This window comes from Dioscorea cayenensis, chromosome 5 (assembly GCF_009730915.1).
Source record: "Dioscorea cayenensis subsp. rotundata cultivar TDr96_F1 chromosome 5, TDr96_F1_v2_PseudoChromosome.rev07_lg8_w22 25.fasta, whole genome shotgun sequence".
Classification (NCBI taxonomy): domain Eukaryota; kingdom Viridiplantae; phylum Streptophyta; class Magnoliopsida; order Dioscoreales; family Dioscoreaceae; genus Dioscorea; species Dioscorea cayenensis.
Window position 1 is genome coordinate 31,531,253 of NC_052475.1, and position 25,353 is coordinate 31,556,605.

The 25,353-nt window shown below is 33.2% G+C and overlaps 4 protein-coding genes across 8 annotated transcripts; 2 read left to right on the forward strand and 2 right to left on the reverse strand.

Moving 5' to 3' along the window:
* The first annotated feature begins 4,555 nt into the window (after positions 1 to 4,555).
* Positions 4,556 to 12,961, forward strand: LOC120261225. 4 transcript variants are annotated; one of them, XM_039269015.1, is made up of 14 exons: positions 4,556 to 5,250; positions 7,179 to 7,260; positions 7,378 to 7,481; positions 7,655 to 7,781; positions 7,867 to 7,961; positions 8,925 to 9,048; positions 9,330 to 9,410; positions 9,632 to 9,730; positions 9,899 to 10,084; positions 10,327 to 10,414; positions 10,493 to 10,563; positions 10,633 to 10,701; positions 12,084 to 12,224; positions 12,437 to 12,961. In XM_039269015.1, the coding sequence occupies exons 1-14, from the start codon at positions 5,210 to 5,212 to the stop codon at positions 12,635 to 12,637; spliced, it is 1,509 nt and encodes a 502-aa protein (XP_039124949.1). In that variant the 5' UTR covers positions 4,556 to 5,209; the 3' UTR covers positions 12,638 to 12,961. The 4 variants fall into 4 exon arrangements, with proteins under 4 accessions (XP_039124949.1, XP_039124950.1, XP_039124952.1 ...); XM_039269016.1 differs by having other exon boundaries at positions 10,639 to 10,701; XM_039269018.1 differs by lacking the exon at positions 4,556 to 5,250 and having other exon boundaries at positions 7,179 to 7,285.
* A 1,114-nt stretch (positions 12,962 to 14,075) lies between these two features.
* Positions 14,076 to 16,419, forward strand: LOC120261387 (probable calcium-binding protein CML21). Its single transcript, XM_039269261.1, has 4 exons — positions 14,076 to 14,313; positions 14,663 to 14,862; positions 15,371 to 15,545; positions 16,224 to 16,419. The coding sequence occupies exons 1-4, from the start codon at positions 14,118 to 14,120 to the stop codon at positions 16,352 to 16,354; spliced, it is 702 nt and encodes a 233-aa protein (XP_039125195.1). The 5' UTR covers positions 14,076 to 14,117; the 3' UTR covers positions 16,355 to 16,419.
* A 152-nt stretch (positions 16,420 to 16,571) lies between these two features.
* Positions 16,572 to 21,088, reverse strand: LOC120261388 (myb family transcription factor PHL7). 2 transcript variants are annotated; one of them, XM_039269262.1, is made up of 7 exons: positions 20,946 to 21,088; positions 19,225 to 19,447; positions 18,756 to 18,832; positions 18,599 to 18,641; positions 18,407 to 18,464; positions 17,437 to 17,506; positions 16,572 to 17,329 (listed from the first exon to the last, which is right to left on the reverse strand). In XM_039269262.1, exons 2-7 carry the CDS (start codon positions 19,436 to 19,438, stop codon positions 16,799 to 16,801), a joined length of 993 nt encoding a protein of 330 aa, XP_039125196.1. In that variant the 5' UTR covers positions 19,439 to 19,447; positions 20,946 to 21,088; the 3' UTR covers positions 16,572 to 16,798. The 2 variants fall into 2 exon arrangements, with proteins under 2 accessions (XP_039125196.1, XP_039125197.1); XM_039269263.1 differs by lacking the exon at positions 20,946 to 21,088 and adding an exon at positions 20,891 to 20,910.
* A 567-nt stretch (positions 21,089 to 21,655) lies between these two features.
* On the reverse strand, positions 21,656 to 24,999 carry LOC120260527 (GDSL esterase/lipase At5g62930-like). Its single transcript, XM_039268016.1, has 6 exons — positions 24,828 to 24,999; positions 24,596 to 24,673; positions 23,314 to 23,454; positions 22,430 to 22,506; positions 22,140 to 22,298; positions 21,656 to 22,010 (listed from the first exon to the last, which is right to left on the reverse strand). Exons 1-6 carry the CDS (start codon positions 24,927 to 24,929, stop codon positions 21,845 to 21,847), a joined length of 723 nt encoding a protein of 240 aa, XP_039123950.1. The 5' UTR covers positions 24,930 to 24,999; the 3' UTR covers positions 21,656 to 21,844.
* Positions 25,000 to 25,353: the final 354 nt, after the last annotated feature.

Below are 25,353 nucleotides of genomic sequence, written 5' to 3' on the forward strand. Positions count from 1 at the left end.
AATCGAAAAAACTGTTTCGATAGTGTATCATCTAATCTGAAAACAAAAACAAAACCCTAAGAGAAATCTCCTGAGACTAACAAAAACCCGAGTAGAAATCCCACTGAGACTTGATATCTTCCAACAAAAATAGGAGCACGAAAACAAAAGCAGAAAAAATCTTTCTTTGTAGCTGAGCAGGTTAACGTAAAACCATACTCAATACCTTAGATTGCAAAGCGATGAAATGCCAACTAGTTGCTTGTGGGACTTCTCCTCGAGAATCTGGGTGGAAAGGGAAAAGGCGATGAAATGCCAATTCTGGAGGCTTGCGCGGTAGAGACGACTTCGGAGGCGACCGGAAATGGAAAAGGCGAAGGCGTGAGTTGAGAAAAAGCGATTAAGCGAGCTCCGATAAATTAGTCTCTCGGGGTTACCTCACGGAAAACCCCAGCTTCCTCTCAGATCGCCGAGATGGTGCTGCAGCTACGACTCACGCATGCAAGGGCATTTTTAGTCAAAAATTTGAAACTCACTCAGTTCACATCCGATTCTAGGGGTTTGGGGGTTTGAAAAAGCATAGACTTTAAAAGGAGGGGTTTTTTGGGGGATTACCATGCGGGTTTTTTTGGCAATTTTACAAACTTAAAGGGTTTTTTTGGCAATTTCCACTTTTTTTTGTTAAATTTTAATGTAATTTTTGCATAATTGGCATTTATCTCCATAAAATCATGTGTATAATCACTAGTTTAAGGTAGCATTTGTGTTTATTTGTAAACCAATTTCATCGGGTGTTGGTATATGATTTTCTTTGCATGAGACTGGTGTGAGCTTATTTTTATGTTAATCTTTTGGGTTTTTTTTAATTATTTAATTAAATAAAGTATTTTTTTGTTTTTATTCTAATTTATTAATTAGTAATATGTGTGTATGGAATTAATTATAACTAATTATATTTGTATATACTTATTTTTAGTATGTTTTTCTATAATAAGGTAATCTTTTGTCTTAATTATGTTATATTTGACAACAATTAATGTAATAATTTAAATAATTAAAACAATAATGGCATAAAAACTATATATGTAATGATAATATTATTAGTAAGAAACTATAATAAACATTTGGCTTAATTTAGTTACAATTAAAAATATATTTTATTTTAGATATATATATATATAATATACTATGTCGGTCCACACATAGTATTTCAAAATTTTAAAAACAATGGATTAGCCCAATAAATAATACATTAGGTCACATGCACAAATAGTTAAGTCTTTTTGTAGAATGGGTAGTATAAAGAATTCTCAGTGTAAGAGCGGGTTTGCAATTTAATTTTGTAATTTAATTTTAATATTATTAGATGAAAACGGATGGTTAGATGATTAATTCTCAATTGGGTGCATACAAATAAAATAAAATAAAATAAATAAAATAAAATAAAATAAAAGATGTGTATAAAATGAGTGGCTTGCTAGAGTTGACTTGACTTGTTAAATTAAGTTATATATGTTTACCTTTGGAGTTCCTACCAGATTTATCATCCGGTTCTTTTGGATGGCGAGTTTATTAGATTGGTAAATTAAATAAATAGAAAAAATAAAAAAAAATTGGATAAAACAACTCCATCTTTTGGTATGGAGTCGTTTGGTTCGCGGTAATGTAGAAAGATTACCACGTATTACATGGTAATATAAAAATATTATCATGTTTGGCATTGCACCGGTGGTAATGTGGATGGTAATATCACATTACTAACTTATAAATATTACCAAGAAAGTGATAATCCTATTATCACCAAATTTGGTGTCTATCTTGGATAATACTTTTTATATTTTAACAAATTGATTACCATGACAACTAAACACAGTAATGAACTATTCCCGGTAATAAGAGTTCCTAACCAAACATGGTTATATTAAATTACCGCAATATTCCCAACCATATAACATTCTCACTAATATTATTATAGTAATCTCGTTACGTGGTAATATGTTATTACCACGAACAAACGACCTCTAAGTGCCATCCGCCCAAACACTCACGCACTAAAACTTAACCAGAGAGGGCATTTTTAAATTTTAAAAATATTACTTTGTTTTTCATCTTAATTATAATTATAACATAATTAAAATATAAGTATGAAATAGGTCATTTGATCTTTGTGTCACCCTCATGAGCCACGTAGCACAAATAAAGTTAGCTTTTTGACGCATATTATCACTAATAAAATAGTAATTTTATGGATGTATTATTCAAGGGTATGGCCACAAAATTATCTTGAAAAGCTTGCAAAATCATGTTTGAGTTGTAAAGTTATCTCAAATATAATGCAAGCTTTACAATAATGAGACCACTTCAACAAAGCTAGAGACTGACATGCAAGCTTTTTTAATTACCCGGTCAGTGATATTTGGGGTTGGTGAACAATAAAGGTCATGTGATTTTAATATGAACTTAAACTTAATGACATTTTCTCTTAAATGTTTTTTTTATCAGATTAATACACCATAATTAACTCTAGTGCTATTTTGAGAATGAGGGCTACGTGATTATCATATAATTTACTAATCTTTAGTTCAAGCCTCTCAACTTATAAATTCATATTAAATCATTTGTGAAAGTTATGCACTGTTTCTTTTCAAGCTTGTATCATAAAGAATTAATTTCTAGGAGGTCGTTAAAGCAAACAGTAACTAGTGTATTTTTGTATTTAAAAAAACTATAGTATTATTTTTTTAATAAATACTTTAAACTTATGCAAATATATAAATATATAACACGAGAATTATTTTTATTCTCTCGATTTTATATTTTATATCTTGAAACTAGTAACTGTATTATCAAAAGAGTAGTTAAAAAGACAACTTTTTCATGCAAGGCTTTTTCTTAATAGTTGTACATTTAGGATTGCCTTTTAAGGCTTTTATGCATGTGTCTGAGTGTCTCCTATCATAAGAAAAACTATTTTTATTCAGGGCCCGTTTGGATCAAAGAATAGGAATGGTAATGGTAATGGTAATGGGAAAAGTAATGGTAATGGGAATGGGAATGAGAAAAGTAATGGTAATGAAAAAGGTGTTTGGTTGAAAAGAATAAATATTGGGAATGGGAAAAGTGTGATAGAGATTATATGCAAATTACTTTAATGCCCCTAATATATAAAATAATTACATATAAATAAATATCTAGTCTCGGTAATTATTATAATTAAATTCTTTTATTAATTATTTTATTTAGTTAAATCTAAAAGGGCAAAAATGTCATTTTAATTTAATTATTATAATATAATAATTTTTTTTGTTAATTATTATTTTTAATTATTATAATATTTAAATGACACATTTTATGTTAAATATAATTTACTTTAATTATTATAATTAGTTATTTAAATTAATGATTATTATTTAATTAAATCTCAACTATGAGTAAAATTGTCATTTCCCAGTAATTTATTTAATTAAATATATACTGGGTAAAAGTGTCATTTCACTTTAATTACCATAATGAAATACTTTTATTGACTATTTTATTTAATTAAATCTTTATAAGGGCAAAAATGTCATTTCAATTTAATTATTATAATGTAATATGTATATTAAATAATTATTGTTAATTATTATTTATTTTAATTATTATAGTAATTAAATTACGTTAATTATAATTTATTTTAATTATTATGATTAGTTATATAAATTAATTATTATTATTTAACTAAATCTTATCTAGGGGCAAAAGTGTCAATTCACATTCAATAGTATTTATTCCCCTCCATTACCCCCAATTTTGGAGGTAATGAAAAACCTTTATTATATAGAATGATATTACCTATAGTACTCATTACCAAGTTAATAGTAATATATCCAAACATGGTTATAAATCACTATTTATAATCATTCCCATTCTAATAGTTTTCTAACCCCTAATCCAAACGCCTCCTCAGTTCGGTTTTGAGTTGTTATAACTCTTAATTTGTAATTACATTTTTTTTTAAGGTATACTTGTGATTTATCCACTTTAATACAATTTTTTTAAAAAAATATATATTTGTTAATATGCATATGTAAATAAACCCACGGTAAACTATATATATATTTTTCAAGACACTCTATGTTATTATACGAGATTAAATATAAAGATATAGTGGCATATTTTTAAAGTTTTCGTTGAATTTTTTTTTTTCCGAAAGCAATAAGGGCTAATAATGAATTAACAGCTATAAAAGTGCACCCGTAGTTTAATAATCTCCTGAGATGTACCATAAGTAATTTAAAAGATCATCTAGCTATATAATTATAGAAGGGATGGATGCGCCCGGAACTTATCCGAATCTAATAAACAGTACATAAGCCTGGAGCAATACATCAAAAGCACTACATCTAGCCAGTGTTTTTTTTTTTTAAATACAAATTAAATTCACCAATATTAGTATTTTGTTGGGTAATATTGTATAAGCTTTTGTTTTTGTGAAGGATTTAATTACGAGGGTTTTCAGGGTATGCATGCAAAACAGTCAAACCTTTTTGCGAAAAAAATTACAAAACAGTCCCTGGTTTAAAGAAGTCACACAGAGCTTGTCGTTTCTCGCTCTGCTCACGATTCCTCAACTTCCCCCCCCCAAATTTTTAGGGCGTCTTTCTCGCCATTTGCTCCCGATCCGCGAGCCCGAGGAAGCGATTCCGATTTCTCGAATTGGGTCTTCAACGGAGCTGGATCGGAGGAGGATTCGAAGGGTTTCGATCTATTTCGTCTAGATCCGGATGCGTCCTTCGCGTTTGGATTTCCAGGCCTTGTAATCGAGCTGAAGAGACGCCGGAGTTTGAGGCCTTCTTTGAAGGCTTCTCGGGCTCTGGGTGGGAGTTTTGGGATTTTGCTGCATTTTATGTGAAGAATGATGTTTTTTGGGTGTAATTTAGGTTTTGTAGGAGCTGAAACAGTGAAAATGTCGGTGCTTGTGTCATTTTTTCTGGTTCTAGGGTCTGGTCCGTAGCGGTTGGGTTTCTCTGGAGTAGTTTTAGGTCGGAGGGGAAATTTTTTTGGGAATTTGACGTTTTTGGGTGGGTTTGAAGGATTGGAGCTAGGTTATAGAACAGTTGTTGTAGGGCGGGGATTTTCTACATTGTAATGTTTAGCTTCGGTGGAGGTTTGAGATCTTCATGCTGCCGGAGGCTCTGCTCATCTGTAGCTTGTTGAGGCCTGTTGGTTCAGAGGAGTGCAAGAAGGAAAGATGATAGATCAGTTCATCAATTTTGTGATCCGACCTCCTAGGTATTGTTTTGTAATTTCTTTGTTTATGAAATATATTGTGGGGTTTTATTTCCTTTTTGAGGTGTTTTCTCCATTTTTTTGTATTTATGTATTTATTGAAGATAAAAAAAAAGTGAGTTTTGAAGATTTATTTTCTCTTAGATAGTTATTTTCATTTGAAATAGGAGTAAATAGAGGAAAGGAGATGAAAGTTTTGTGAATGCATCTAGTTTCATTGATTGTGATTTTTCATACAGTAAACAATAGCTTTAGATTGCCTTTTGATCTTAGTGTTACAGAACTCTAACCTTCCTATGTTGTGTGTGCACGTTTGTCTGGCTGTAATGGGCTCTATGAAGATTGGTTATTTCCTCCTTTTTTTTGTTTCCTCTGTATTTGGCTAGTGTCATGCTGTTAGTTTGGACATGTAGTTGGTCGCTGTGTACGGTGTACCTATTCAGTTGGTTATACAAATTGGTTATACACGTTACTCTCTCCGTTCCTTTTTATCTGTCGTGAATAACAGAATTTCACATACCTTAGGGGCCGTTTAGTTCGCGGTAATGTAGTAATCTGAAAATATTACCACGTTTGGCATTGCACCGGTGGTAATGTGGATTGTAATATCACATTACCAACTTATAAATATTACCAAGAAAGTAGTAATCCTATTACCATCAAATTTGGTGTCTATCTTGGATTACCATGGTAATCTTATAACTTTTTATATTTTAACAAATTGATTACCATGACAACCAAACACGGTAATGAACTATTCCCGGTAATAAGAGTTTTTAACCAAACATGGTTATATTAAATTACCGCAATATTCCCAACCATATAACATTCCCACTCATATTACCATGGTAATCTCGTTACGTGGTAATATGTCATTACTACGAACCAAACGACCCCTAAATTTAATTATTTCACAAACTTTTATAAAAAAATTTGTTCTCTTTTTAAAATTACCCCAAATTTATATTTTCACATTTATCTCTCATATTTAATTCCAAAAAGAAAATTGAATAAAGTGTTAGGGTAATTTTGGAAAAAAAATAACAAATACTTCTTGATATTAGAAAATGACAGATAAAAAAGAACATGGGTTTAAGACAGATAAAAAGGAAAGGAGGGAGTATTTATTACTCCCTATATTTTATATTAATTATCACATTTGAGCTTTGCACAAATATTAAGACTGTCATTAAAACTCTTTTAAAAAAATGTATGAAAAGACACTTCTATCCTTGTTAGAGTTATTTTCTCTTATTAATGTACACATCTCTTTTTAAACAAAAAGAAGAGCAAAATTGGAAAAAAAAAAAGATAATTAATGCTTATAGAACTCTTAAAGGTGACAAATAATTTGAAAAATGAAAATTTTCCAAATGTGACCGTTAATATGAGACGGAGGGAGTAGTTTATGAAGGATTCTTTAGCTGGTTGGGGTATTTAATGGGCAAAGTTAATTAGTTTGATGCACACTTTCCTTTCTCTTAATCATAAATTGTCAGTAAATTCATTTAAACTTTAAGGGTTTCTGGTCTATGCATGTTGTGCCACCTCATAGCTGGTTTGCAAAAATACTTTGCATAAACCTTATCTTTCCCGACTTAATGTACTTTTAGTGTATCCTGTTATATTCCATTTATTATTAAATCTATTTTTGTATTTAACAGAATGCGTTGCAAGATTGTATACCATGAGACTGCTATACTTTATTGGTACAAAACTACTGTTCAAACTCTTCTGAGACTAAAATTTTTAATTTATGAGCTACTTTAAAGGCATGGTCATTATACACTGTTAGTCTGTTACTTGCAATGTCTAGTAAACAAATTTTGTGTATTTCATTTTTTATCATGTCCTGCTTTCTTTTTCACAAGTATTTTGTGCACTATTTAACTTTTCATGCATATATGTCATGTTTATGTGGTGATTTACAGGGCTGAATATAATCCAGACCAGTATTTATGGGAATCAGAATTCACTCTTGCAGGCAGGAAATACAAACGTCAAGACCTGGAGGCAAGTAAGGAGATTAGTTATCGAGGTTTCTTCTGCTTTCTGGTCCTTCATAAGAATAGCAGATTTTTCTCTCCTAATATTTGCTGACTATGGGAATTGCTTTGTTGTTTTTAACAGCTCACAAATGGAAGGGGACATACCTTACAGTGTAGTCACTATGTTCCTTCCGTAATCCCAGAAAATACCACACTTCCTTGTGTTATTTATTGTCATGGGAATAGGTCTGCCATTCTTGCTTTGTATTTATTTATTATGACATCTTAAATTGCGTTATCATTTCTTCTTGTTTTCAAATGCATTCAATGCATAAACAGTATGCATTGTATTTCTTATGCTTGTCATCCTTTTTTCCATGAAGCTGAAACAACAATTTCTTTGTCAAATACAAATGCAGTGGATGTAGAGCTGATGCAAATGAAGCAGCTGTCATCCTTCTTCCTACAAATATTACTGTCTTTACACTTGACTTTTCAGGCTCAGGATTATCTGGTGGTGATTATGTTAGCCTTGGGTGGCATGAGGTATTTTGGTCTGTTGTTATGTGTGGTTTCACATAGTGCTACTAGAAATTTGACAGCTCGATGTTTCTAATGATGTGTTTTCCAGAAAGACGATCTTAAAATTGTGGTGTCTCATCTGCGAAGTAATAAGCAAGTTTCCTGCATTGGACTTTGGGGTCGATCGATGGGTGCTGTTACCAGGTATAACTTTAATGGCACACAGGCCACCTAATTAAACTCATCTTTTCCCTGATTGCTTCTTTATCATTTGTAATTTTCCTTTTCTTATTTGATATTCATTATTTTGTTTGGATCTCTATGTCCGCACTTTTTGACAGTTTAGGAAATATTCATGTATGTGTCTTTTATTAATCATATATAATTGAAAAGGTGGTTGCATTTTTGTAAAGTCATGTGCTGAATTTTAGTTGCATGATTTTCTTTATGTATTTGAGCTGATATGACCTAATTTGTTGACTGCTAACTCTTGTTTGTGCTGTAAAAGTAAGCTATAAGGATATTGGAAACTCGGGCAGTTATTTAGATGTTTGAGCCTTGCTCTTTCCTAATATTGCAGTGAGGTGGGGCTTATGGAATTTTTATGTTTCCAGTAGGAACTCCCGTCTTTGTATTACCTTGCATCTAGGTTGCTATTTTCCTCCTAGGGGATATTTTATTTTGTGCATTTAACTAGAATCTTAACATTATTTTACTTTTTAACTACATATAAAGTGCTAATTTATTGTGAAATAACAAAAATGCGTGCCCTTAATTTTTCAGGATATTTTCGTAAGAGGTTTTCTCCTGGCATTATAAAACTATTCCAATTGATGCTGTTCTTTGAAGAAGTGTCATGTTTCTGTAAGACTGTAATTGGAAACATGGTGTGGAACATTTCCCCATTTTAAAATTAACAATAGACGGATGTAGACATGTCATCTTTTTGTTATTTCTGTATTGTCAGAAGACTACATGTTGGACATCATTGTTTGTTGCAAGCATAACTGGATGTTTTCTCTTTATGAACACCACCTGCAGTGACCAACATTGATGTTTTTTGTTTGTAGTGCATAAAGTAATGTAGAAAATTAGTCTGTCACTCGAATTAGTTAATTTCTGTTCTTTACTGATGCTTTGCTTGTGAATTTTTCTCTTGATTATCAGTCTTCTTTATGGAGCAGAAGACCCTTCCATCGCAGGCATGGTGTTGGATAGTGCTTTCTCAAACTTATTTGATCTCATGATGGAGCTTGTTGATGTTTACAAAATCCGACTGCCAAAATTTACGGTATATAGCATTTGGTTTTTTGTTTTTCACTTTTCATGTATTATTGGTTCTGTCTCGCCCTGCCAAAATTGACAGTATACTGTTGAAGTAGTGGTCCTTTCATGTGCCTGCTAAATTTCACTTGTACTTTCTTAGTTTAAAAAGTGTATGATATATACACTTGGAACTAAAAAGGCTACCCTTTTTTAATATCTACTAAGACTCAGGAAGAAGCCCTTTAGAATAATGTTTCACATATGTTTATAATCTTAATGGTGTCTACGAAACTTATTTCTCAACAGGTCAAAATGGCTGTTCAATATATGCGCAGGGTCATCCAAAAGAAGGCTAAATTTGACATTATGGATCTTAATGTTATACAGGTTTATTCTTTCATCTATGCTTTTCTCATTCAACCATTTTCTGAAATATTAAGTTTTGTCACATCACTTGCTTTTGTTGATGTTGGAATATGAATATGAAAATTTTCCACTTATCACTGATAGAAGTGTGCCTGATCAAGGAAGAGTAAAGCTTAGACTTGTGGTAGCTCTCTAGTTATAATCATTTACCAAAATTTGCGAATTTTCTTTTATGCCTGCAGTTTTCACCAAAGACCTTTATTCCAGCTTTATTTGGACATGGTTCTGAGGACATATTTATTCAGCCTCATCACTCTGATCGAATTTTCAAGCTTTATGCGGTAAAGAAGCATTTTATTTCTGAATAATTAAACTCTTTGGCTTATCCTTGTTATTTTCTTCCGTGCATGTTTAATATTCTTAATTTTACTTGGAATAGCGTTTGGAATATATGAAATTGTACTATACATTAACCTGTATTTATTGTTTCATTTTTTTTAATCACACAGGGTGATAAGAACATTATCAAATTTGACGGTGATCACAACTCCCCAAGACCACAGTTTTATTATGATTCTGTTTCAATTTTCTTCTACAATGTCCTTCATCCTCCCCAAATTTCTTCAACGGTTCCAAGTAGGATAGAAAAATACTACGATTTGGGAGACCTGAAGGTTGGCAGTGGTATGGATGAGGTGATTTCCCAAAAACTTGATTGAATATTTTTGAGTGAAGTGGGCTTCTTAGTTCTTGGAAGTTTGAAAGACTTTTATTGATTCTGTGCTCTTTTTGACTATATATCTTTAATGTCTGTTCTGTCAGAGTTCTATATGATATATGTCTGTTTACCATAAGGTCCATACCACATAGAGGTCATGCAAGGTAAACTCAAGTTGTTCGGAATAATGTGTTGACATCTTTTGTCATCTGGTTTCAGAGTTTGTTATATGAGATCATTACTGGTATGCGGGCAAATGGTTCTGACACAGCGAGTTCCTCATCGGCTCCTCCTACTATTTCAAATGGTAAAGGAACCAGTTCTATGTGTTCTCTTGCTGGTATCTTTTTCAATATGTTCATAATTGTGGTTGGTTTCACAATAGGCCCTACTACAAAATCAGTAGTTGAATTGCTTTCTGAAAGTGTGGCTCAGATATCATTGGAGAATGATATGGTATGTTTGGCTAGTCCTTTTTTTTCCCTTGTTAAAAATTAATACTAATACCCCTGTTCTTTTCTGAAGTTGCAGGATTTCTTGCTTGATCATGACATTGCTGAAAAGGGTGGGAATGATAAGGAATTCCTTGTTCAGGTGAAATGTCTGTTTACTAGTACCTATTATTCATATCTAGTTTGACCTTCCCAATTAGCTAAATACTAATTCTATGATTATACATCTCTTCTCTACATTAAATTTTCATCCATGCTCCATGCAAGAGCATCTCAAAAGTCAATCCTCTCTTGACGAAGAAATAATTACAAACATCTTGGAACATTTAAGGATTTCCATCTTTAAGCTTCTAGTTATACGTGACCATGAATAAAGAACAAAATGAAGATGTATAAATATTTTGAAGGATGATGTGGGATAGGGTCTTGTTCAGCAGTGGAAATCAATGATGATATGTGGTAGGTCTTGGTCAGGGTGGAAATCAATGATGATGTGTGATGTGGTCTTGGTCAGTAGTTCAAATCAAAGATGGTGTTGGTGTGTGCAAACAGTTGTAACTTGTCTGTAAATGTATGTAGGGATTCAAATGTTGCTTGGCTAGCTGCCACTAACATTTTTTCCCCCTTAACTTCACCATCTAGTTTTATCCTATCAGAGGCTATAAGAAAGATAACAGATGTATGATAGTCTTCAGATTTATAGCACACATGAATAATTCTTCCATCTGTTTCTGGAAGACTATTTAGATGTAAATATTAGAATAAGTGGTTACTAGGAAATGGATACAGGTGTCGAGTATCAAAGTATTAATAAGCATCTGACATTTGAATTCAATGAAAACTATGGCCACAGCTGGCTATACGTATATGTATGTGTGTGTATAGATTTGTGAATCACCTTGTTTTCTAGAAGGGTGGTGAACATAGGACATGAGATTTAAAGCATTTTAAAATTTGAATTGAAGTAAAATAAAATTCTTAAAGTCATGAAAATTAATGAAAATCAGTATTAAAAAGATTAAGGAGATAAGAATCAATTTATAGAGATAAAAAAGGATAAGAAAAAAATTATGGAGTTTAAACAGATATGAAACAGAAAAGGTAATTCTAAAAAAAATGAACATTGAAATTGGAAATTAAAGAGATTCAGATGAAAAGTGGAATAAAAAAGGTGATAAGCTAAATCAAACCAAAGAACATGGAACTGGACAAGGGTATTATGGTGTATACGAAAAATTTCCTGAGATGGTAATGCTAAGGATAATTGTTTAATTTTCCATTTGGCAGTTTCAGCTTCTCTTGGATCACCTTTCAAAATTCTTATGTTTAATTTATTATACTTCTGCATTTTGTGCGCAAGTATTTGGCCTGTGAAGCTAAAGAGCTGATCACAGAAAAATTCAGTAACATTGAAACTTAGAATAAACAAATCCCCCTTGTTGTACCTAATTCTCAGATGTCATCTGCTTCTATATGCCATCCAGTGTGAATCTATGTTGGCTCTGAACCCATCTTAATTTCCAGGAAAAAGCAAATGCGCAGAATGAGGAATTCAACTCTTATTCAAGCTCAAACCGGGAGAGTTGGGGACGGTGTTCCTCTTTAGGTGCCAGCGAGGAATCATCCTCGGCAGAGTGCACTGTGACTTCCAAAAGCAAACACCAGGTCGCCTATTTTATTCACTAGTCATCACAGTAACCTATTACTCTTTCCGTCTTCTTTCTTCTGTCTCTCGGGTGGATCTTGATTAATCACTTCGTCTATGATTGCTAGATTACACACCGTGATCCATTAAGCCAAAATTTCTCCATTTTATACTTATAGCTATCTCTAGAATGCTAGTTTTTGCTAAAGGAGAAGCTTCAACTAATCCACAGATGACATTGAGAGCCCTAGCTACCCCACTGAGGCGGATACATCGACGATCCACAGCTCATACAAAGGACAAGAAGAAAGGTTTATCAATATCAAAGAAACCGGTGAATAATGACAAGGTGGAGAAAGCAGAGACACTCAGTCAGCGGTTGCGACGCAGCATTCTCAGGCGAGTCAACCACAAACGGCACCGATCATCTTAAACCTCAATCCAATTGCTCAACACATTTTCAATTCTCTACTGTGGCTGAAAACATGAGTCACAACTAAGCTAATCTAAACAATCTGATGGAGTGGAAGCAGCTCTGGCAGACATGCAAAAACTGGATTCTTGTCTGCTGATCTTATTTTGTTATCATGATGTATATTAGAACTTTCAGAACAGAAGAAAAATACTTTAATTCATGTAAAATGTTGGATTTTTTCATCCTATGATATTTCTTCGAGTTGTTCCTTTTTAACCTAAATTCACATTATTCACTCTTGGCAGGCTATTGGTAGTACTTTGTTGAGGAGGTTATTGTTTCTTTTTGTTTCTTTGTTCTCGTTGTGCTAAGGTGAAATTAATGGAAAAGGGGAAAAAAAATCTATTATCATAAATTTTCTTGTGTTTATCATTATTTTGGAATATATTTTGGAATATAATTTGGTAGACCATAATGAATTTAATAATGCATGAGTTATAACTCGTGTAATTATAAACGGTTAATTTTTAAATCACTAGGTCACCGATGGATTAACATCTTCATTGTATAATACATTTTTCTTTAAGTAAACTCAAAATTTCGATAACATAAGAAATAATGAAATACTAAATACAATCATCAGTTTTATGTATAGTTTCCATAGATTTCATTTTAATTTCGTAAAATGTTATTGGTTCAACTAACCTACATTTTTATATAAACATTAATTAACTGAAAAATCACATGCAATTTTTAGAAATGAAAAGTTGGCATCATCAATTAAATTAGTTTTTTAACTGAATCATGCATATATAAAAAGAGATTGTATATGTAATTATAAATTGAAATAAAATAAAATTTCAAAGTTCATCCTAGAAATCCGGAGTACACCACAGCACAATGCCATCTCTCAGCAAATTTTTCTAACTTTAGAAAATTAAATTAACAGAAAAAAAAATGAAAAATAAAAAATAAAAACAAACTCATTTCTCTCCCTTTCTGTTGGCTTCCCAATGCAATCTTGATTGAGAGAAAGAGAGAGATCAAAGAAAAACAGGCATGTCTTTCAATTCTTTCATTCATTTATTTATTTAGATTTAGATTTATTTATCTTTTATTTGCCACATTAAATTGAAAGCAATCTAGATTCTGTTTGTATTGAATTTGTGAAAAAAATTTTAGTGTATTATTGATGTTGTTATTATCATGGTTGATCCTGTTTTGTTCATCATCTTTTATCTGGTTTTCATATCTCATTGGACATTATTGATTGTAGAATAGAAAAAAAGTGTGTGTGTGTGTGTGTTCTTAAGATTGATGGAAAACAGATGAGGAATAAGAAGGAAAACAAATTGATAAGATTTCCTTTTTCCTTTTCCTTGTCATTAATTTTCATCCATTTCTTTTGTTAATCAGCTAAAGTTGTGATTTTGTTTTGTCATTTTCAGGGAAAAAATATTCATACATTGGAATTTTCTTGTTTAATTGAAAAGGAAAAATGGGTGGAGTATTGGGAAAGAGTGAATCACCAAGGCATAGTTTGCCAGAAACAAAGCTGGAGGCTAAGATGGTTGCAGCTGTGAGAAAAAGGGCATCACAAGGATGTGCAATGAAATCATTCAATAGCATCATCTTGAAATTTCCCAAGATTGATGAAAGTTTTACAAATTGCAAGACTATTTTCAAGCAATTTGGTCAGACATTTCTCTTCTTCATCTTCTTCATCTTCTTGAAATGCATGATAGAATAGCAATAAAAGGTTTAAAATTTTTCCAACTTTTATGGAAAATTTTTCATGGCTTTTTCATTCTGTATTATCTACAAACCATGTAGGATTTCAAGCAGTACTGAATTGAATTTCTGAAGTAGCTCTGTATGTTCTACTCTCTATTTTGTTACCCTTGTTTTGAATCTGTACATTGATTCCAAACAAGAATATCAATATATATTTGACCATGAAAACTCTTTCATTTTTCGTAGTCTCACCGAAGCTAGAGTTAATCTGTGTGCAACTCATGAGTGATTTTTTTTTTTCCTTCTCAGATGAGGATGCAAATGGGGCAATTGATCATGAAGAATTAAAGCGATGTTTCAATAAACTGGAAGTATCTTGTACAGAGGAAGAGTTCAATGATCTGTTTGAGGCCTGTGACATCAATGAGAATATGGGCATCAAATTTAATGAGTTCATAGTTCTTCTCTGCCTCGTTTATCTTCTTAAAGTGCCTGAACCTTCTCATGCAGTATCCTTACATCACTTGATTACTGTTGTTCATTAAGCTTTACTATTATTATCTTGATAGCATTGCCATGCTTTTTATACCTGTTAATTAATATAGCTAATCTATTAATTAATTTTGATTTCTGATGAATGAAGGTATTCGATCTAATATTATCTATATGTACTTACTGATATCATTTATCCATTCTATTCTCATAGTTTAATGTGTTATTCTCCATATCATAGTTGATTAATTTCAGTTGCTGATTAATTTTAAAATTATAATGATCGATATCACTATTTTTAGTCTCTTAGTCTAATGTCAATTGTAAGTCATTCTGTTTTGCATTGCATGAATGATCCATTTTGATTGGTGTCTAATGCTGTAATTTATTTCTTCGTACTGTCATGAATCAAACTTCATCAAACACTAGTAATTGATCAATAAACTCAAATGTATATATACATTGATTCATAGGATTGTGTTAAAAGTTCGAAAATGTTCCTTTTTTCCTTGATCTGGTTTTTAGAAATCACGAATCGGGTTACCGCACATTGAGTCAACTTTTGAGACTTTGGTTGATGCTTTTGTTTTTCTGGACAAGAACAAGGATGGATATGTCAGCAAAACTGAGATGATTCAAGCCATAAACGAGACGAGTAGCGGTGAACGCTCTTCCGGACGCATAGCCATGAAAAGATTTGGTTCAATTCTCTTATTCTCTTATACTTAATTTCCATATCATGTTCAAGAAATGATTTTTATCTGCTTATATAGATTACTTCTTGGAACAATTACTTCAACTGCAACAGAATTGATGTTTCAATGTATTTCATGCATCATTTTCTGTTGTTTTATAATGTCATGAACTCATCATGTTCTTGATGAAGATAAATAAAACTAATTAAATCTAATCGGGTCATCTGTTCTTATGAAAACATTAAGAAGAAAAACAAAATTTTAGGTGTAAGTTTGCAAGATTATGACAAAAGAGAACTTAAAATCATATGCTTGATATGATTGTTGCAGTACTTAATTCTTTACTGAAGTTTCTTCACATCATCTCATATTTATTATTTATATATATATTTATATCACACTATCAAATTTAAGTTGCCCTTTGTTACCTTTATTTCTTTTTATTTTAATTTATAATGTAGTTATGTATAGATCCTAAGATGATTTAGTGATCATTATTAGTATGTATCATAAGATGTGAATATTTTCCTGTTTTTCACCACCGGTGGATCTTGTACTTCTTCTGTTGTTTCTTGTTTTCTGTTTCGACTTGTTTTATTAAAATTATGGTTAATTCATTTTTTTTTAAAATGTAAATATTGAGAGTAATTTCTTTTTGGTGATTTTTGTGTGCATAAATGCAGAAGAGATGGACTGGGATAGAAATGGAACTGTGACTTTCAAAGAGTTTCTGTTTGCATTCACAAGTTGGGTTGGAATAGATGACAATGAAGAAGAAGAAGAAGAAGAAGAAGAAGAAGCTGGTGATAAGTGAATCAAATGTAATTTTTAATCTTTCATTTCATCATCCTTTTCCAAATTGGTATAAAGAACTCAAATGTGATATGGGTCTCTTTTTTTTTTATTGAATTTATTGTCATGTAAATAGAATATTTGTTGAGGAGGCATGGACATATAAACTTATTCATCTCTGTATGTTTTTCCAATTCTCTTCTGTTTGTTGTATAAAAATAAATTTACCATTTTGCCCCTTGAATAGAAAAGATAAAATCAACAACATAGAAAAGATAGAATGTGTCTACAGGCATTTCTGTTCATCAGAAGTGAAGTAAACAAGGGAAAATGGTACAAACCCAAACTTACTACAAACATACATTACTACATTGGTGAAGCATCATATATGCATCAGAAATTAACAAGCAAAGATAGGAAGTTGATGATCCTCTAAACGGGTGTACAGTATCTAAACTCTTCATCATCATATATCACTACCTGAAGCATTGGCAAACCGATCATCATCACCAGCCGATGTTCCTGATGAGTATATCGAGCATGGTTGGAGGAAATCCGAGGCTGAACTTGATTCAAATATGTGGTGTGCTAGTACCAACTCTGGTTTAGTTGGCTCGGAGCCGGTAGTTGCTCGTTGTCTCTTGGTTGGCCTGTTGTGGTTTGGGCTGTTGGACGGAGATGCATTGCGGCCACCGGAATCTGGTGTTAGCGGCTCACGACGGGAGGAGAAAGACTCGTCGTGAGAAAGGGACTTGAATAGGGTACTTGCACCTCCGGGGTCACTTGTAGCCTTGTCGGGAAGTGGAGATTCTGACGTTGGAGCAGGAGTTGATGGGTCAGTCTTGTCTGAGTCCTGGCATCGATCACCAGAACTGGGATCGCGGATACTAAGGCCAGGTGCATCAGCAAGCACGCCACTTAGCCTCTGCTGCTCCTCGATGATTTTCTTCAGATATTTGCCTTGAGCTTCAATCCTTAGTTGCAACTGCCTTTGGACCTATAAGATGCGAAAGAACAATTTCATTTAAGCTAAAACAGAGATAACTAACCACTGTACAAAGGATAAATTCCTCAAACAAGCAGCAAAGGTTAAGAGTAAATTGCCTCTAACTGTTCATGAAGTCGTTTTTGCACTTCCATTTGCAACTTAATTGCCTCAGTAATTTGCATACCCCTGCCAAACAAGAGTAAAGCTGTTCATAGAAGTCTTGTTGCATAGATTGTCTTTAATTCTTTCTTAACATCATAAGAAAAATACAGTTTTGCATCCACATCTCATAGTTATTTTCACTGGAGCCTTAGCAGATGACATCCTCAGTATAAGAAATCAACCCACATGCCCAATCCCATTAATAAAGCTAATGGGAATGCAAATTTGAAAAGAGTATGCATAACTATCAAAGAATCTGATAGAATAACATGATGCTGTCCTAGTCAAGGCTGGAGCCAGCTTAGTATTTTTGTGCATTGGACAACTTCATTCTAAATAAAAATAAATTCAAACCAAGGGGTAACAGAGAGCTGTGCTGGTGCTACCAACTTTGACAACACGTGTTAGGGATTGGCAATGTTTCTGGGGCAGGAGTGAGAAACGAGATGAAAAAGAAGAAAAAAACCAATAACAATAAACACTCATCATTTAGACCTTTGTCATTATTCAACAACCTAACCTATAATCACAGCATATTTAAAAACTGCTTCAAAAGAATCCAATAAGTTCTTGACAGATTTTAGCTTTCCTACATGTAAACAGTAATATCTTCTGAACAACAACAAGCAATTCCAGATTGTCAGACAATTTCTAAAACCAATCTTTGAAGACATTGTCCATCCTCTATTAACTATATTTTGGGTTAAGAACCATCTTTGCAAGCATTCCTGTCTCTATCATTTAACACAGGTCGTCTTAAATGTTTAAAGACTAGTTGCCCAGCAAACAAGAAATAAAACAATAATCACCACAATAGCTAAGCCAAAGAACTGACACTGTAAACATGCAAACAGAGAGCACTATTTAAAAAGTTTGATACTGCACTAATATTCATATAGTGAAAAGGGGTTTATTTGTTCTTACGAAGAGTTCTCAAGGCCTGAAAGGATGTCTCCTGAATCTTTCTTTTCAGCTTTTACACCTAAAAATGAGATTGTGTTAGTTTTTAGTTGCATGAAGTAGGTAAACATTTAGTAGTAATAGTGTATGAATTGTAATTTAAAAATAAAATAAAATTGAGACTTCAATCTTTCATAAAGCACACAAATGTCCCACCATCAGATGAAGAATCTGGAATATACTTTGCCAATCGATACTTCTGTAGGGAACAAATAGCATATTATATCAGGGTAGGAACAAAAGATAAAACAATATGAAACAATAACATAGAAAAATGTAACATGAGAGAAAATAGGTAGTTTTGACAAATCACCTGCAAGTGGCTTTTGACATGGTATATAGTCAGACCTTGTACACCCATGACTCTAAGGACACCTTTAGGGGTGGCTCCTGAAACATAGGAAATTATATTGAACAACATACATATACACTTTCAGGGGAAGATAAAAGTTTGCCTATATAAACCAAATACAGCTATTCTCAAATACTACATATGGAGTTCTTATGCTACAACAGTACTGAGGTTAAAAAGGGAAAAATTCTACACAGAGGACACATGGATCTAATAGAACCCTGACAAAATCAGCCCTTCCAACTTGCTGAGAAAGCCACATGAAGGCCACTCAAGCAAATTCCACCCAAAGCTAACATTCAATATTTTTGGAAATAACAATAAATAGGAGTGCCAATGCATACTGGAACTTATATAAGTTCTCCACGAGCTCACAAATTGCACGTCACTATAAAAAAGAAAAAAAGAAAAGAAAAATAAGACTACTCACTGTCTGGCCCACCAAGTTGTGTCACAGCATCCACAAATCGTTCATGAAGCTCATGTGTCCATCGCAAGCGTTGCCTTGAGGACACATTAGAATTAGAGTTGTTCAATCCATTATCAGGACCCAAGCTATTTCCACCCATTTCTAGGTGCTGATCATGAGGCATCAAGCTACTGTGTGCCGAATTCAAGCTAGAAATAGGCTTTGATTGATACATTTTTCATATCTGTAGAAGTAATTAACAGAAAAAATACACTTAGATGTCCTGCGTGATTGATGAGTTGATTCGTAGGAATAGTATTGATAATAACATACCAAACAAATATGATAAAAGCAGAGATGTATAGTTTTGAATTTAAAAACATGCCCTACACCTACCAAAAAGAAATTAAAGTTTGTATATCCGATCAGCCCTTTAAATACAGAATGTCTTAGCTTCATTTTTCTGGAATTCAAAATGTTTATCACCACCTACGCTAACAGCCTAACAGAGGTTCAGGATGGCAATTTTACAACAAATTTTATCAAACCTTCTCAAGTTTTAGCTTTTATCATCACAAATTACAACAAATAAGATATCTTTAAAAATTTCACATAGTAAAACTGTAAATTTCTATAAACTCAAACATTGCGGGGTACAAAACTACAACTCCGCAAGTAAAAACAACTAGGAAAAAAAATTATATCCGGTATCTGCATCCTCTCAAGTTGAACTAAAAAAATTTATAATTGCTGGAATAATCTTTTAAGATGTACAACACTAGAAGCAGGAACGGCCTTCCAAGGTTGGTGTCCTCTAAAAATGCAAACTTTCCAAGGACTCAAAAACATGACGATATCAGACAATATCTTGCATAGAGTCTGATCTAAAGTAACAGCAGCTACCATTGTGATAACCATTCTATGCCAACAACATGACAAATTCAACAATCACCAAGGAAGAAAAACCACAAATTCTAAAACTTAGATCAAGAGACTAACTGTGTTACTCAAAAAACTGGGCTGCCTAGCTAATATCATATATGAACAACAACCACTTAAAATGGTGATGAATATCAAATCAACACATAAAAGTCACTCAGGAACCATTAAATCCCTTAAAGCAACATACAAATTAAGAGCGCCCTAGCAAGAAAGGAATGTCAGAGTCTTCACTCAAAGCACCTAAGAAAACCCCAGTTCTAGGTTCCAATCTACATACTTCGGTTTTAGAATTCGTCGTCCGCGTGGATTTCTCTTCCCCTCCGCTTATCCAACTTCAAGTGTAACTCCTATAAAGAATGACCTAGGTTTCCTAAACGCAAGCTCTCGAGCCTCTAATCAAACACCATTTTCCTCAAACTAACACGAAAACACCAACAGGAACAAAATCAAGCCTCCAATTCCTCAAAAACATAACAAAATCAAGGCCAAGGAAGGAAAACCCATCCCAACACCAAAACTAGATAACCACGCAAACTCCAAACCTCATCCCATGGCAGCAAATTTACGTCGATTCAACCCCAGTGAATTGAACCCTTCAAAGGAACCAACTTTCAGATAGAATCCATAAAAACTCCAAAAATCATCAAAAAAACAACAAAAAGACATGAAATTGAACAAAAATACAAAGGGTCAAAGAAGAAGGGATTAGGTAAACGCAGATAGAGAAAACCCTAGAAACGTTTACTGCCAATTCGAGCTGATTCCCAGATCCAAAGGAACAAAGAGCGACAGTGACGAACCTGAGAAGCCCGGGAATCCAACGCGCTGGAGATTTCTCAGAAGAAATACCTGGAAAAAAAATGTGATTTTTCGGGGGGTTTTATTGCTAAAATTCCAAGGGATTCGTCGGAAGCCGCAGGCGATTCAGCCAATAAGAGAGAGAAAGAGAAGGACATAATTGCAAACACTCACAAACAAACGTAAGCACGTGGAGACGCATGTATCCACCGCATGATTGCCTCGAGATCTGTTCTTATCTGATCTCGAAGGAAATAGACGATTATTAGTTACTCAACGGTAGGTCCCACGGACTAGTGACGGAATATTAGCTGTAAGGATTCCGTCACCGTTAGTTGATATGCACGACCCTTCGAACTCGCGTGGAGATCTTCACGTCTCTTCGGTTTGTTCCGGACCGAACCGAACCGAACCAAATTTTTGGTTTAATTACTTATAGAAATTATCAAATTAATATGATAAAATGGTACTTAGATATACATCTTAAATTCACTTTTATTGTGAATCTGTGATGATTATCGACTGTTAATTTGTACTAAATTATTATTATTTTGGTTTGAAAATTGGCGGTTTAATTTTCAATTACATCTCATGACCTATCAGTATCACTCTTTGGCATGGCGGAGTAATTAATACTAATTAATTATGTTATCTTAATCCTTAGCATCTTCAGTTTGTCATTTATGTTAAATCAAATGTTTGTAGTAACATATTTATATAAAATTGTTTTGCATTTATACCCCTTAAGAATCACATAATACAAACACATCCCAGCCAGAAGTGTGGTTCTTATTTCTTCCACACAAAAAACAACAACAACAACAACAACAACAACAACAGTTTTCAGTGAAACAATGATGAAGACACAGTTAAATAGACACAATGGAATAGAATGGTGGTTCTAGATTACAATGTGGAAAGCTTTCTCAGGTGCATTTCCATCAATTTTAGAGTGATGAGGAAAATCAAGTGGCATTTCATCGGCACGAAGATTTGCCTCAGAGAAAACTCGCACAACTTCTTCATGAAGGACAGCATTGCCTTCCTGGGTCGGGTGCAAACCATCTCTATAAAAATATGAAGATAAAATGAAGTACATCATCAAATAACTGATAAATCTAGTCACTCAAAGCTGAGTTATTGAACAATTGAACCGAAACTTTTGATGTTGTTTGAAAATTCATGTTATTACTAACCTGAGGAACTTCTTCTGCCAACCTTCAGTTTCTTGCATTTTAGACCACAAATCAATGTATGGGAGGTGTAGTTCTTTAGCCAAATAAATAACCTCTTTTGCGTAGATCCCTGTGTTTTCATTTGTTCTTTCAGGAAGCTCTATCGGTTTGTTTTGAGATCTGGAAAACAAAATGAACAGTTGGTACTTATCATATAAAGATCAATGATTTACAAATAGGCCAAAATTGATAAATTTAACTTCATAAGTCTATTGGGTTAATACTAATCAGAGTTTAAGGAAGTACTAGACCGTGCAAATTCTAATCGGCCATCCTCATCAATAGGAGGTGGAGTGATCAAGACAATCAATACGCCGGGAAAAGAAACCTGCCAAATATATACAATGCATGATGTTGGACTAGAAGAAAACGGCGAGAAAATTTTGAAAATAAAAAATGAAGAAATTCTTAAAAACAGAACTGAATAGCATAATATCTTCATTGGATAATTACCGGTTAGCCAAATTAGTAATGCTCTTAGGGAAACTGCAATATTTTTATCATATTAAGAAGATAGAAAACATTTGAGTTCAATGACATTTGAATTGATCTTTAAAAGAAAAATTGTTGTGGAAATATTTGGATAAATTTTGATGGTTCTGGTTGTTTAATCCTCATCTGCCACAAAATCATTGAATTGAAATATGTAACAGGGGAGAAGGCCATGCAATGATAATAGATACTCTTAATATGTGCACAAGAAATATAGTTTTATTTTTCTTTTGAGAATTGTAAATAGAAGTGAGAAATAAGCCTAAGTGCATGAAAGCTGATATATTACAAGTCATTTTCTTCCTTCCAAATTGTTTTCTCTAAAATATTAGTTCTAATGATACAAGATAATATATGCAAGATAATTGCGACATTAGTTCTAATGAAATATTAGTTCTAAAATATATACAAGATAATTCTTATGTTGCCAAAGCAACAACAAGCATATGCTTTAGGTATTAGAGGGGAAGTTTTCACCATCAAAGCCGGTTATATTAGCAGTATCATTAGATGTAAATTTCAATAATCTTAATTTTGCCGAAAGTTATTAATAAGAGAAATTAATGCAGACATAATCATGGTCATACCAAGCTAACAAACATAATTTTGCCCAATCTTCTTAGCAAGAAGAGGGACAGTTTACCTTCATCTGATGAACTATTTTTTCCAGGTTACTCCTGAACTCTTCAATAGGAACATATTGTCGCTCACTTGTCCTTCCCGAGAGGGCTGCATCATTAGCACCAAAGAAAATTGTTGCAGCAGTAATTTGCATCGAAGAATTCTGAAAAAAAATAAAATCAAATGAAATAAAGGTGCATTAAATAATACCTGCAAAGATTTTGTAAAGATCCATAGACATGGATACACATCCGTACACTTCAATATGATTTATGTTAGCATAAGATTAGACAGATTAATTTTCAATACTAATAATGTAAATCTCACAGGAATACTTCATATAAGTATAACTCAAAATGTGTACAAGATTGATGAACTTCCCAAAAGAAAATTTCCAAACAAAAATCATCAACAGGGAAATGTAAATTAGATGATTATAAACATTTAACATCAAAATTCAAGATATGAAATAAATATCAAAAGATAATAGTTATTAATGATTAAACATCAATCAGGACACACATTTGTTCTTGCTTGATAGTCATACTGGGTGCATCAGTAAGTGATTAATCCAGAAGTACGTTGCATGATAATGTGAAGAATGGTGGTGATTTTGACATTATTCATGAAGAGGTTTATCTTTATGCTGTGGCACTCGTCTGTTAAATGTCACCTACAACAGCGAAAACCACAATATGGATGCTGAAGTTCAAAGTACACCATAATTCAGTGATAATTTCCTCGTTAGTCCAGACATCCGTGATATTTTGTAAATGGCTCCATGACACTAAAAGAAAAACAAAGAAATAACTTTGAACAATAACAAAGTGCAAAGAAAACCACAATTCAGTGGTAATTGCTCATTTCTCCAGAAGAACAGAAGCATACGGTATAAATTGCTGAAAAAACACTCTCAAAATAAAAAAGAAAGACATCATTTCGTGTAATAATAAAGCTGATCTATTGAATGCCAACAAAAACAGTAAAAAAATCACAGATATGGGTGGTAAAATGCACAAACAAAACCATAAAACCATGCTACAGTCTTAATTGCTCAGTTTCCAATTGATCAGAACGTACATTGTGTAAATTAATGCGTGACACTGGGAAACAAAATAAAAAAACCACTTTGAGCAAGAACAAAGCCCATGTAGAGAAGATCGACCATAACTCAGTAGTGATGATCGCTAATTTTATTTTGGATGCATGATCAGAATGTACTTCATATAAACTTTTCCATGAAACTTGAAAGGGAAAAGGATTAAAATTAAAAACAAAAAAGATCATTTTGAACAGAATCTAACCGGAGGAAAGAGCTCATCCAGCAAGAACAAGGCCCAGCGAGTGTTATACCCACCATAACCTCTCACAAGCACATCAGCCTGCAAAACAAAATCAAGCACTGAGCTCAGCTCAATCTACCACGAAATAAAACCACAAAAATAAAAAAATAAAAGAAAAGAAAAACTTTTCCACAAAATTAGGATAAAAAAACTGCAAATTAGGCACTGAAAATGAAGGAAATGGAGAAGAAACCTTGCGGGAATAGGTTTCGGCGAGTGCGGCAGCCCATCCGCCGTTCCTAAAGCCTTGCTCCGTGATTGAATCTCCAAAAAGAAGGAACCTTGGCCTGCTCATCGTCTCCCCGGCGACAACAAACGAACAGAGATACAGATCGATGCAAAAAAGACGCAACCTTTGTTAATCATTAGCTGTTTTAGTCCTTTTCTTTTTTCTTTTCTTTTTTCCATTTTAATTAAAAATAAAACTAGAAGTTTTTAACACGTGAAAATGATTTTTTTTGAGAAAAACGACAAAGTCACGGAACCTGCGGGCGAACACGTGAGAGAACGCCACCACCGAATCGCAGACTCACCTGCGCGAGATGGGAATCGAACTCGGGGAGCCCACGCTCGACACGCCGAGCGCGAACACCCCACGCTAGGTGACTCGATCGCCAATGACTCAAAATGGTCGTTGGCAAAATGATTCCATTAAAAAAAATTATTATTTATAAAATAAAAAATCATTATTTGTGTATTTTAAATTAATTGATTATAAA

What these genes read in the sequence shown, in the direction of transcription:
- LOC120261388 (XM_039269262.1), bottom strand. Translation starts at nt 19,438, where the DNA reads ATGTATCAATCAAAGCCTATTTCTAGCTTGAATTCGGCACACAGTAGC. An exon ending in ACAACTTGGTGGGCCAGACA is followed by an intron (nt 18,833 to 19,224) that starts GTGAGTAGTCTT and finishes CCTATGTTTCAG; the next exon opens with GAGCCACCCCTAAAGGTGTC. An exon ending in GACTTCATGAACAGTTAGAG is followed by an intron (nt 17,330 to 17,436) that starts GCAATTTACTCT and finishes CGCATCTTATAG; the next exon opens with GTCCAAAGGCAGTTGCAACT.
- LOC120260527 (XM_039268016.1), bottom strand. Translation starts at nt 24,929, where the DNA reads ATGAGCAGGCCAAGGTTCCTTCTTTTTGGAGATTCAATCACGGAGCAA. An exon ending in CCGAAACCTATTCCCGCAAG is followed by an intron (nt 24,674 to 24,827) that starts GTTTCTTCTCCA and finishes TTTGTTTTGCAG; the next exon opens with GCTGATGTGCTTGTGAGAGG. An exon ending in TGGATGAGCTCTTTCCTCCG is followed by an intron (nt 23,455 to 24,595) that starts GTTAGATTCTGT and finishes ATTTTTTTTCAG; the next exon opens with AATTCTTCGATGCAAATTAC.
- LOC120261225 (XM_039269015.1), top strand. Translation starts at nt 5,210, where the DNA reads ATGATAGATCAGTTCATCAATTTTGTGATCCGACCTCCTAG. An exon ending in ACAAACGTCAAGACCTGGAG is followed by an intron (nt 7,261 to 7,377) that starts GCAAGTAAGGAG and finishes TGTTTTTAACAG; the next exon opens with CTCACAAATGGAAGGGGACA. An exon ending in TCCGACTGCCAAAATTTACG is followed by an intron (nt 9,049 to 9,329) that starts GTATATAGCATT and finishes ATTTCTCAACAG; the next exon opens with GTCAAAATGGCTGTTCAATA.
- LOC120261387 (XM_039269261.1), top strand. Translation starts at nt 14,118, where the DNA reads ATGGGTGGAGTATTGGGAAAGAGTGAATCACCAAGGCATAGTTTGCCA. An exon ending in TGCCTGAACCTTCTCATGCA is followed by an intron (nt 14,863 to 15,370) that starts GTATCCTTACAT and finishes TCTGGTTTTTAG; the next exon opens with AAATCACGAATCGGGTTACC. An exon ending in CATAGCCATGAAAAGATTTG is followed by an intron (nt 15,546 to 16,223) that starts GTTCAATTCTCT and finishes GCATAAATGCAG; the next exon opens with AAGAGATGGACTGGGATAGA.